We start from the raw sequence: 12,828 nt of genomic DNA on the forward strand, positions 1-12,828 counted from the left end.
GTTCAAAGACACAAACCCCCTCTCCAGCTTCATTAATTATAAAGTTTCCAGGGCCAGGTGATTATTCCAAGGGAGCTTTGACACTGCAAAGGCAGAGAATGCCTGAGAAACCCTGCAGCCCCAGATAAAAGCACCTCAGAAGTCTGCACTTGCTGTGACATCTCCCTCCAGGATAAACACAGCTCCTTCTCCTCCTCCTCATAAAAAATGCACATTCTTCAGTGCAGCCAAGGTTCCAACACCAGGAGAACAGTTCTGGAACAGACTTCTCAGTTCTCTCAGGGCATCTGCAATGACAGAAAGGGGGAAAGACAAAGCACACACACACCAACACAGGGAAGTAACTCAGCAATTCCCCTGCTGCAGATGCTACTTCAGATTACATTAGTTCAAATTTTTAGATGAATGAAGCTGATGAATGAATTCTCCCTGAATGAAGCTGCTTATTACAGGTATTAGAAATTGATAAAACTGTAGGATTATAGCTGCTAATTAAGCAAATGGATCATCTTCAGTCTTGCTCTTCCCCTCTGCCAACATGAACTGACAAATATCTCTGAAGGGATATGAAAGAGCATGTCAGAAACAAGGCAAAATGTCTCCTGAACTGCTGAAAACACCAACAGCATGATGCAACAGTCACTAACTAATCTGACAAATCAGGAAATACAATACCACTTGCAAGCTATCATTTAAAAAATGAAATTGGTGGCCTCACTGAAGGCTGTGAGGGATCCTTAAGGGTTCTGGCATATCTCACACACCCAGTGCATCTATAGGTTCATCTGCAAAGAGGAAACAGTTTGGTGCATTCTGCTGTTCAGATTTTATCAAAATGCCCCATGCCCTACAAGTCCTTACTTGAGATCTGGATAGACAGGGAGGATGTTCCAAAACCACCCATGGACAGCTCTGCAGAGGATCCAAGGCGAGTGCTGGATGATCACAGTCCTGCTCCAGCTGGGGGCAGTTCAGCACCTCATTACCAAGGCTGCACAATGAGAATCCAGAATGGATTTGACAGTTTTATCCTCATGCAAGGAACTCCACAGAAAGCCAAAACAACAAGGACTTTTGGATTGGAACATTTCTAAACTCTGGGATGCAGAGGTGCATGCCCAAGTGCAGCCCCAGTCTGCAGCCAGGCACTCCCTGGCTGAACTCACCTGTCTGACACAATGGTTGGGCTCTGTGTACATGTGGTGCTTTTGAATTCCTGTCCCTTGACAGCATTAAGCTGCTCTAAGACAAGGTGAAGCTGATGAAAAGGAACAGGATACTTATGGACATGGAATGTCCTCATCCCAAGGTTTGTCTGCACAAAGACCATAAAGACTCAGCCACAGGAGAACAGCAGAGACCCCAAAAGAGAACAAGTCCATAGGAAAGAAGTCCTGTTCACTCACTAAAAACTTACTTCTCTCAAGGAAATACTGAATATTTTCCCCAAAAGAGGTCACAGATGTATTTTGATGCAGCAGCTCCATTGGACTGTCCAGATTCAACCCAGGCTGGCACCAGCTCACAAGGCAGCTGCAATGTGGATGAACCTCATCTGCTTGTGGGTTCTCCTCCCACCCAGTGTCATTTCTCATTCCTATTTTTCTTTTCCAAGAGCCACATCCAGAATTCAGCCACTCATTCCTCAGCTATCCTGCAGTACTTCAAGCACCCATTACAGCCAGATAAAGACACTAGATACTACACAAATTGGAAAGGGCAGAAGCTACAAGAACCAGGAAATATTAAGAAATTCCACTAAGGGCAAATTAACTGGAAAAAATGCTGACAGCCTAAAGGAAAGAGGAATTTTATTCCTTGTTCCTTGAAGAGCATAGCTATGCTGTGATGGAAAAGGTGTTGATCCAAGTTCCTGATGAGAAGGGAATATAAAGCACAAGAGTCACTTTGTGTATTTGTACAAACAAGAAAAGAAGTGTTTGCCATTCTGATTTATTTCAATGCTTTTACACGTATAAAATATACTTTAAATACATAAAAACTAGGAAATGTTTTGCTTTTAAAAAATACCCTCAACTTTGTGAGTGAGCACATAGCTGTGATGCAGGTCTCTGACCTATGGCAAGCTGACTAAAATGTTTGTGGTGTAACACCCCTCATCAGAGCAAGCATGTAGACACGAGTTCCTTTTCCTCAACTCCCTCCTGCTGACTCAGCTCCAAGTGGGACACATGGCTCTCACTCAAGCTCCAAGCCCAGCTGGATACAGGCACCTTCCCAATCACAGTTTGGAAGCACATAAGGAAACCAGCATTCCAATTCCACAAGGAACATTATTGCTGGTGTTCAAATCGTCTCACTATCTTTGCACTCTCTTTTTTCAGTTCCTCAATGTGAGCATTTAGGCACTCCAGGATGTGCTGGGATCTCACTTCTTCATCTTCCAGGTATCGTGCAGCAATGGATCCCACAGAAGCTGTAGGCAAGGGGCACTAAAGGGAAACAAAGGGATTATCAGGCATTCCTTCATTCCAAGTTTTGGCCAGAAACACCACTGATCTGCAAACCACACCACTGAACATGCTCCTAGAGGGCTCATTTCCATCTTAGTGGCCAGACTAAGCACTCAGATCTCCCATTTGTATCACAGATCACATCCCTCCCAACAGCCAGCAATGATTGCTGCACGAAGCCAAGACTGCAAAAAAATCACTACTAAAAAATCACAGCTAGAGAAGGTCACTCTAGAATATCAAGGAGTTTGCCCTGGGTGTTGGTGCAATATCATCCTGCTCCTTGTTTCCATAAAAATCCCAGTGAATGGGAGTGCCTCAGAGTTTGGGTTCAGAGAAGGGAAAACACTGCCAGACTGTTTTTTCTACCACATATTCCACACTGGGAATATCTCTGCTTTCTTTCATACACCTCCTCTTCTTCCCCAAAGTAACAGGCTCCTGGTACAATCCCACAGGCAAGTACAGGCCAAACTCCCATTGCAGCTCACAGAACAGCACTTCAGTCCAGCCAGCAATGGTCAACAAACTACTCCAGATTCTTTCCTTTACAGTCAACAACTATTCCTGCTCCTCACATCACTTACCCACAAGTTATTAACTTACAAAAACAACACTGTAAACCAGGCTTAATGTACAAGTTGATGAAGAGAAGCCTCGTGCACAGGGGCTGGCACGTGAAATATTAAGGTTACTAAGGGGCTGCTTTCCATTACAGACAAGTTGTCTCAGTGTCTTGGCAAGAGAAAATAACTGGTTATTTCCAAATCCTGGAGTCTTGTGGTTTTCAGGTCCTGTCAACAACCAGGAACAAAGGGAAACAGAAAAGGCTACAGACAACAAGCAAATCTCTCCCACCCCACTACTGCCTACTGATGAGAGTTCTGCTCTCTTGGTGCTAAAGGAATTGATTTAAAGACACTGAGCCAGTGGGAGCCTGACCCAGTCAACACCCGGAGAAATATCTGCATTTCCTTAGAAATCTTATTTCTACCTCTCAGAATAAAAAGCAGCCCATTTTCTTCTATTAAACATCAAGCCCTAGAGCTTCTCAGACCCTGAAGTGAAACTGTTCACACTTTGGGTCCAATCTTGCAACCTGAAGAGTTTCCATTTACAATACTGCAGTTCCCTAACTTCCCAACACTGTTTTCTGGGTATGTGCACAAGCTATTTTAGTCTTGAAAAATCAAGACCTGTTCTTGGTCATAAACTTCATCAAAGACATGACAAGCCTCCACTTATCTGTGCATTAGCCTTTGAGCCTCTTCTCTGGACTATAAAAAGATAGCTAATAGTTTAATAGTTGTCACTGCTACCAAAGCAAAAACAGAGGAGAAACTGCTCTGAACACTGCTAGGGCAACACATCTGGAACAAGGACCAGTGCTCAGCATTCTCCCCTCCCTAAACATGACAGGAAGAATTGATTCAGTGCAAATTTTCTATATCTTGGTCAAGTGCTTCAGCAACTGAGCTGAGCTAGGACAGAGAAAGTGCTAACACTGCTCCTGATGAAAAAAGTACCATCAGCAACTGGGAGAAAGAGCAGGCTCCCCTTGTGCAGTGAAGCAGGGATTTCAGGCTTTGTCATCTGTAAGCATAAGCAGCTTTAAGTTCAGTGTGCTGACTGCTGCAGCCTGTTTGAAAAGGGGTAAAACTCACCCTGTGCTTTACAGATGTGCAGCAACCAGCCACCCAGAGACTGTGAAATACTGACATACTCAGCATTCCACATCCACTCTGAGCCTCTACTACAGACCCAAGCCAAAAGCTGAAGCAGAATTCTGAGGGGACACAAGCAAGTCCTGGTACACACTGAGGTACAGCACCATGAGCTCCTGGAATTAACTGAGCAAGCACACAAACACAAATCTCCTCTCCAAGGAGCTCTGAAGAGCCTCTATATGGATCCTCCTGGCCAAGTCTTAACCATTCAGCAGTGGCTTTCCTTCCTTGTTTAACATTTGATTTACTTAGAGGATCACACACAACGTGCAGTTAGGTCATGCATTCCAATGCCTGTCCCTTTTTGCCAGATAAGAACCCAGCTCTATTTTCAGCTGTTGAGCAGCAAGTAGCTCCTTTACAACTGCTTACCAAAACCACAGATTCTCTGTGTTGATTTAAGGCAGGCTGCTTAGATGCTTCCTCTGCAGAATCTTTGTTTTCATGCACCACGTGAAGCACAGACTCCATTCCCAGCCAGGCACGTGGCTCCTTGCAGTTCCTGCTGCTGCTCTGGGAGGGTGGCTCACCCATCTCGGGGGTCACAGCTCCTGTTTCAGCAGCCTCACACCTTTGGGAGTGCCTGTGATGATGCTGAGCAGTCCTGTCAGGCTGGAGATGTGTGCTCCCTGTGTGTTCATCCTGTTCATGCTGTGCTTCCCTGGAAGGCAGGTTTGAGCACAGAACTGAGTTTGTCTCTTAGCAGCTGAACTCCAGCAAAAACTCACACAGAAGCAACAATTAACATAAATGTTACTAACAGCCCTGGCAATCCAAACTTGTTTCCATAGCACTTCCAGACACACATTCAGTCAGTCCCCGTGGAATTCTCTCTCTCTCTCTTCTGCTACTGTAGATACCAAAACCCACAGCCTGCACATCCTAACAGAGCAACAGAAAGGAACACAGCTGCCTGGGCCACATCTAATCCTGTCACCAAAAACAGCAGAGACTGCTGCTCCAGAGAGAAGCAAAGGCAGACAAAAGACAAACACTGCTGGCTCTGCAGAACACAAACCAGCTGGGGCTCAAAGCTACTGCACTGCTTAAGGCATAAAGGCAGATTCCCAACCAGTCCTTGTGCTCTCCCAGACACACGATGCACTGGAGAGACACCCGGCATGCCATTAAAGCCCACACATCCCCTGCTCTCCTTCCCCCTGAGGAAGCAGCATCCCTGGGCTCACTCACCTGTGCTGTACATCCCTGGGCTCTCTGCCTTGCCCCTGCTGAGCCATGCCCTCAGGTTCACCTGGGCACACCTGTGCAGTGACCCCCAGTTTCGCCCTGGTCTCTGCGAGGTCCTTCCGCAGCTGCTGGTTCTCAGCTATTAATTTCTGGAGCTCAGCAGTGTAGTCCTCCCTGAGGGCTCTCAGGGTGCCATCACCCCCCTAACAGACAAAGAAGGACAGAAGTCAGAAGTTCTGGTTTGCAAGACACCACAGTCACATCCAGAGCAAAGGCCAGCAAGAGATTCCTTAAGGCATATCCCCTAACCTCATTTTGACAACCTTCAAGACTTTCCTAGGAGAAAATTAATTATATATATGCCTTACTGGGCCTGCATCCAGACTCACTGTGCTTATCTGCTTGGGATGGTCAGTCTCTCTCACCACTGGATTCCTTTTAAAACAGGAAAACATAGACCTAGGATAGTTCAGATGTACCTGCCTCTGGCCTTTCTGAAACTCTGAACAACTTGCTTCTTCCCATCATCTTCTGTTTACTAGGCCAGGTGAGTATAATTTCCACTGCTTCTACCCCTGTGACATTCCCACTTGCTTTTTGCCAATTCTATTAAATTTAGATGCTTAATTAATTCTCATCAGCTCAGTATCTAAGGCTTTCCCAAATGTGCATTAGGACTGCCAGGCCAAGATCCAGCTCCTGTGCCTTGGGGCTGTGGGGCTTTTTTTTAAGGAAGATTTCCTGCTTTTCACACTGCTGGCACATTTTTGGGAATTCACACACGCAAAAGCCACCAGGCACTTTTCAAGCAGAAAGTAATGGGCCTTAAGTTATTTCAGTTTCAAACCAGCCCTCCAGAAAGCTGTGCTTTTAATCCATCTCACCAGCCACAAGCTTCTGTTCAGCACTTTGCCAGGAACTTGGCACATTTGACAATCACCCCAAACTAATACTAACAGGTGAGTATTTCCTTCCCACAGATCTAACAGGATAAAAGCTCTGACACTCTCATGAGGTTCTCAGCTGTCTGAATCCAGCCCTTGCCCCCTACAGGGAAGCAGCCATTCTGCTTAAGTTGAGATAGAACTTGCAAACCAGCCACTTCTTCCTTCACAAAATGAGTCAACTTATTATTTCTGCCAAAGCTGTACCTCTGCCATGCAGGCTCCTCTTCTCCCCTCTGCCTCAGGAATTTTGGAGGTTTTGTTCAGCTGCAGGAGCCCACCACAGGGCCCTTTCCAAGAACACTGCCCCAACACATCCAGCCCATATTCCCAGTCTGCATCCCTCTCATGGAGAGCAAAGGAGAGCCCTGCTGAATGGCTCCTCACCAGGGGAGAACATCCTCTCACCCCAGGCATTTCAAGGGCCAGAGCAGTTACACCTCTCAGACAGGTCAAAAGGACATCACAGGTTGAGAATCAAAGGTTTGAGGTAAACTGGCTTAAAATGGAAGTGTAATTAAATGTACTAAAAAATGTGGGCTAAAGCCCATGGAGAAGACATGGAAATTGTGGTTGCTTCTGCAGTTCTCTTCACCACTCTCTGACTGAACAAATGCTTGATATTTCTGCACCTTATTTCCTCTCAAGTTGCCTCTTTTGCTTGGGTTTAAAGTTCACTGAGCTCTATTCCCCATTTTGAGAGGCCTAGGCAAAGACTCTGACTATTCCCAGGCAGGTACACAAGACTAGCCCATTCCCAGCTCCTGGTCCTCAATACCTTCATACCTTCAGCTTACCACACTCTGTTTTTTCCAAAATCTCTGAGAGATGACGGTTTTCCAGCCTCAAGGTTTCCAGCTGGACCAGAATTACCTGAGGAGACAAAGGCAACCAACAAGCTCAGAAAAAGAACACAATGCAGGACCACAACACCCTCAGCTTTTGTACAGAGGCTAAAGATAGAAGGAAACTACTAATGTAGCTAAAAACCAGGATGGTGTTCCAAGCCTTCAGATCCCTTAAACAGATAGCATAAGAGTCTTGGGCCTTTTTTACCCTGTGCTCCACTGCTTTCCTCTCTGCTCTTTCAATCTCTGCTCTGAGCTGCTGCTCCAGGTTTGAGGTGGAGCCACTTGCTGATGCAATGGTGATGTCCCGCTGCTGCAGCTCCTGGGTCAGCCTGGAGATCTCCCTTTTCATCCCCTCCAGCTCACTGCTGTGCATTTGTTCAGCCTGAGAGAGCTGGTCTTTCAACTGGAGGAAGACATGCACATATCACCCATGAGCTTTTAAAACACGTTTCAGCTAAAAAAGCAAAAGTATTGCACATGGGAATGTGAAATCTCAGTCCTGGAAAACAAAAAGCTCCATGTAACAAACCCTCTGCATGTGCTCACGTGCTGGTCTTTCCTGATTGAAATCATCCCAATCCCTACCCACACCACACACTGCCAACTGGAAAGAAGTTTCATGCCATGAGGTACTTGATAAAACCCACAATTTATCAAACCAACAGCCTCTTCAGCTCATCATTCAACCTCTGTAGGCAAAGCCAGAGAGCCAAAGGTTCACTGTGACTGGGGAAGCAGAGTAATTCTTGCAAAATATAACCCTGCAATTTGCCACTCTGCCTTCCTGAGGTATTTGAAGATACCATTTAAAGATGGTAACTTTAAATAGCTCGAGCTGGCTTTTTCTTCCAGGAATTAATTTGCCCTAAGTCTTTTGAATCAATATTAGAGTTGAATCAATGTTAGCTCATAGCAACTAAAGCTTCCCATGGCAAGCTTCCACCAGCCAGCTATGCACAGGGTAAAAATACATCTCTTTGTTTTCATAACTCTGTGTGATGACCACTAGGCCCTGTATGATGAGAGAATAATCATTCCCTATTTACTTTCCACATGACAGGCATGATTTTATTTTCTGTCCATTCAATCTCATTTATCTCTTTTCCAGTTTGCTAAGTCCTATTCCATTCAGCTGTTGCTTGTATAAAAACCACTCCATCCTTTATGGTCATCTTTTTCCATACCTTATCTTGGTTTATTCAATGCTTTTTGAGGTGGCAGACCTGCACCACATACAATATACTGGTAGGCACACTTTATATTTATTCGGTGGCACGACAGACCAACAGCAGCATAATTCCTTCCCCAGGACTCCATTCCATTAGTCAGAAATATAAACCACCCAAACACACAGGATTTTTCTGAGAATTACAAGCATTTTAGAAAATTGAACCAGATGATCTCTGCCTACCCATGTAAATACTGTTCACATGGTGATTTATCTCCATGTCACCTCAATGCCTCCCAAGTATATAAAACAGAAACAGCCTTCATAAATCTCTCCCTCCTCCCCAGCAGCCTGTGGGAGATTCATTTACTGTGTGGCTGTTTAGATGTGTAACCAAGCACACATCTCTGGCAAGATCTGCACCTCTGTATGTTCAGAATAAAGGATGAAGGATTTCCACACAAGTGAGGTTTTTCACTCAGGTTCAATGAGGCTTCCACTCTACCAGGCTCCAGTGAAAGCTCTCACATGAGCTGATGCAGACCATTATGAAAAGCCAAGTGAGTGGAGGGCCTGCCCCCCTTGGGTGCTCAGAGCTCTGGGGTGAGCCCCTCGTGGCAGGTGAGCTGCTCCATTCCTCCCAGCCCCTGCCCTCATGCCCAGCTATCCAGCCTGAAACACACTCCCTTATTCACACAGGGACCAGGACACATTTGAAGTCCTGCCTCAAGTGTGACAGGACATATTACAGCAAACTCACTCCTTCTCCGCTCTTCACCCTATATTAGGCTTAAACTCAGGATTCCAGACCCCCATTTCTTTGCATATTTGCCCCTCCAGCAGTAATTCAAATATCTCTACAGTGTACAGAAGTACTGGGGGAGGCCCAGGAGATGCTCACAAAGCCAGGTTCAGACACCTGCAAACAGGTGTCCTCTCAACCCTTCCTCTGCCAGGTGTATTCCTTACCTGCAGCAAATCCCTGCCTGCCAGCAGCCCTGCCCTGGTGCCACTGCTGAGGCACTGGCACACAGGGATCAGCTCACCCCACCAGTGCCATCCCACTCCCCAGGAACAAAGCCAAGTTACCTTTTTAATCTCTGCCCTTGACTCAGTCTGGTCTTCTTCCAGGGACTGCAGCTCTTTGATATTCTCACCCAGCTCCTCGCTCAGCTGCACACACCTGGCATTTGAAGACACCAGGCTGGGTGCCAAATGCAAAAGTATAGATTAGAATAACCCAAGGAGGAGGAAATGGTCAGAGAAACTTTGATCTTTCAGGCAGTCCTTTATGTCCATTACAACAGAAACTGAACTCAGCCTACAAGTTCCTTACCAATCCTCTGGGTTTGTTTTCCAAAATGATTTCACAAGAGATCAGGAAGCTCATCTAACAGATAACAGCTGTTTCTTACTTGTTTATTTACAAACTAAGATTACAAAATTTATATGTAAACACAAGTCTGAAAACCACAAACTTGGAGCGGAATCATAGAATCACAAAATGCTTTGGGTTAGGAGGGACCCTAAAGCTCCACCCCATACCATTTGTTCCACCCCCTGCCATGGGCAGGGACACCTTCAACTGAACCAGGTTGCCTCAACTCCCATCCAGCCTGGTCTTGAACACCTCTAGAGACAGGGAGTCCCCAGTCTCTCTGCAGAGATTTGTTTATAATCCTCATTTCACAGGAAGGTCCGGACCTGGTTCTTACCAGCTGCCTAACAAAGACTCCTTAGCCTACTGTGAGTGAAGGTGCTCAGCCTAAGCAAGCTGGAACCCTGAGAACACCCACCATGTGCAGAGAAAGGCAGCCAATCAATTAGCAAAGCAGTCACTATTACCCTGCAAAATGAATAGCACTTGATTTCTTTGGCCCTTTGATATTTAAAACAAGCCTATAAAAATCACTGGTTAACTTGATGAACACAATTAGGTGCTGTGTTATTATCCAGATCTACTTGCACTTGCAGAGGGAGCAAGCAGAGGGTTACCTGTTCTCAAGACGAGTCACCTCTGACTGCAAGTGCTGTTCCTTCTTCTGGGCAACATCCAGCTGCAGCAGCACCTGCTCCAGCTCCAGCCCTGCAGAGGACAATGGCTTCTGTTGCAAGCGCTCCTCCAAGGCCCTACACAGAAACAGCAGCTTTAATCCAGCACAGACACATGTCTGAGTTCACTGGTACAGGGAACATAACTGCTGTTTTTCTGGAGTTCTCTGAAAAATACACAGCACTGAAAAGCAGGTGACCAGTGTGAGTAAGCAAACACAGCAGCTGGATGACAGCTCCTGCTTGAGTTAAGGCTGAGTGAAAAAGATTACATTTTATTTTGATGTTGGCCTCCCTGTCAGAGACTGGTAGGTGACCAACACCCAAACCTTCTGACACAGCCACCAGAACCCAACAGCCTCTGCACATTGCCAGGGCAGAAGGCCAACATGATTTTGTCACAGATGTAGTTACATCACCAAGCCCCAACCAGTGAGAACTTTCACCTAGGTTAATAAGCATGTTATCAAACCCTGAAAGGCCTCCAGCACTTGGCTGAAAATGCCTGGGAGAAACATCCTCAAAAGCCCTGCGCTGCCTCCAGAAACCCAGCTGAGGAAAGTGGATTCCCTCCATGCCCTTCACTGATTATCTGCTAATTCCAAAAGCAATGCAAATTGAAAAATGCTGCAAGGCAGCACAGTGCTTGTGATAAACTGCAGTGCACTATGTTAAATACAACCAATACAGATCCAGCTGCATGAAAATGCTGCTACTGTCTTCAGTGAGAAACCTGGAACATAGATCTGGATTGAAGAGCCAAAGTACCAGCAAGGCACAGATGCTACCTGATGAGGAGTTCTTTTGTGTGAAGAGTTTCAGTCATCCTGTCCAGCTGTTTCTGTAACTGTTCCTGGTGCAGTTTCGAGCTGCTAATGAAATCTTCTTGAGACTGCAAGGTGGCTCTCAGTTCCATCTTCTCATCCTGCAGCACCTGCACAGGAGGCAGAAGGAATGACTGCTGCAAGATGGACCAAACCAGTTAGTTGCAATGTGACAAGAGGTTGATCAGATTTTTTAGGACCCTTTGAAATACTGCAGAGCAGCACATGCCTACAAAGTCAATTTTGATGCTAATCAGGAACTTTACAAAGGCTCTAGAAAGAGACAAAAACTCCAGGATGAAAAGCCTTCCCACACTTCAGACCCAGTTTCTTAAGAGTTCCTCCACTGACCTCTAACATTGTCTTGGACTGTCTTAATTCCTCTTGAACTCTGCGCTGATCTTCCAGAATGATGCGATTGTCCTCACTGAGGTCATCCACCCTCATGCTGAGCCTCTCCACCTCCAGCTCATTGGCACTGATGGTGTCCTTGGCCCTCTCCAGCCTGCTGCTCAAGTGCTGGATTTCCGAGCGGTTTGCCAGCTCCACCGAGTCCAGCATCTGCTTCCGACTGGCCAGCTGGGTCTGCAACAGCAAGCACCTGCTAGAGCTAAACTGCAAAACCACCAAAGTTCTACCAAAGAGACATTCCAACACAGCTACTGATTTCTTAGTCTAATGAGCCACATTCTCATTCTCAACAATACCTTCCAGGGACTTAGGGACAGTATTGTTCCAGGGTTACATGATGGATAAAACTTCCCAAGGCAAATAGAATAAGTAAAAAATAAAATGAAAAAAGGGGGAGACATTTGATTCCAAAAGCAGTTCAAAGAAAATCTGGAAAATGAGAATCTCAAATCCCTCCAGCTGCCCAAGTATGATTTGTCTAAGAACAAAGCCTCCTGCTATTATTTTGCTCATGAGCTCAAGGCTAGACCAGGACTAATAGCTGCAGGTAAGAAAGTTTGTAAACCAAACAGGGCAGAGATTACCCAACCATTAATTCCACACCAGGACAGAAAGCAGCTCAGGGTGCACAATTGCAAAGCCACAACCACCAAACAGCCCCAAAACAAGCCAGTTGTAACAGCCAATTTGCTTTGCTCTCTGCAGTAAATACCTGGTTCCAGCAGCTTGGGGGAGTACTCACTTTGAATTTTTCAGTGTTCTAATGGCAGACAAAAAAGTTACAAGGAATGTATGAGTAGCAGACAATATCTGCTCTATAATTTATAGGCACAATACTTTATTTCATAGCATTTCTTTCCACACAGCTAGCTGGTGAAATTTAACAAGCCAGCTCTCACATAAGCTTCTAGGAACATTCACTTCATGTAGTCCCTTATTGTATAAAATCTTTGAATTTTTAAAGGCTCAAACAAAATATTTGAGCAGTCCTATCCTCCCAGTTTCAAAGAGTAGCAACGCCTGCCAGCTTCAGAAGCATCACATGGCTTGATTTACACAAACTGTAAGAACTGCTCATTTGCAAGGCTATGGCATAGTTTTGATTACAGCCTTTTATTATTATTTAAATAGTCATGACAGAAAAGGTAATCAAGAGGGCCAAGAGTTTAGAGCAGAGCCTCTCTTCACC

The 12,828-nt window shown here is 45.5% G+C and overlaps 1 protein-coding gene across 11 annotated transcripts in view; it reads right to left on the bottom strand.

Annotated features, from left to right (window-relative positions):
* Positions 1-1,937: 1,937 nt before the first annotated feature.
* Positions 1,938-12,828, bottom strand: part of CEP63 (centrosomal protein 63) — a 39,982-nt gene continuing 29,091 nt past the window's right edge. For 9 of the 11 annotated variants that reach the window (XM_077183755.1, XM_077183752.1, XM_077183750.1 and 6 more), the window contains 10 exons: positions 12,352-12,399; positions 11,580-11,813; positions 11,193-11,338; positions 10,348-10,482; positions 9,442-9,556; positions 7,390-7,587; positions 7,120-7,206; positions 5,393-5,592; positions 4,574-4,862; positions 1,938-2,453 (listed from right to left, as the gene is read on the bottom strand). In XM_077183755.1, coding sequence (XP_077039870.1) covers positions 2,295-2,453; positions 4,574-4,862; positions 5,393-5,592; positions 7,120-7,206; positions 7,390-7,587; positions 9,442-9,556; positions 10,348-10,482; positions 11,193-11,338; positions 11,580-11,813; positions 12,352-12,399 — 1,611 coding nt within the window. In that variant the 3' untranslated portion in view covers positions 1,938-2,294. The remainder of the gene's footprint in view (positions 2,454-4,573; positions 4,863-5,392; positions 5,593-7,119; positions 7,207-7,389; positions 7,588-9,441; positions 9,557-10,347; positions 10,483-11,192; positions 11,339-11,579; positions 11,814-12,351; positions 12,400-12,828) is intronic. The other 2 variants (XM_077183758.1, XM_077183759.1) reach the window with 2 other exon arrangements.

This window comes from Agelaius phoeniceus, chromosome 10 (genome assembly GCF_051311805.1).
Source record: "Agelaius phoeniceus isolate bAgePho1 chromosome 10, bAgePho1.hap1, whole genome shotgun sequence".
In the NCBI taxonomy this organism is placed as follows: Eukaryota; Metazoa; Chordata; class Aves; order Passeriformes; family Icteridae; genus Agelaius; species Agelaius phoeniceus.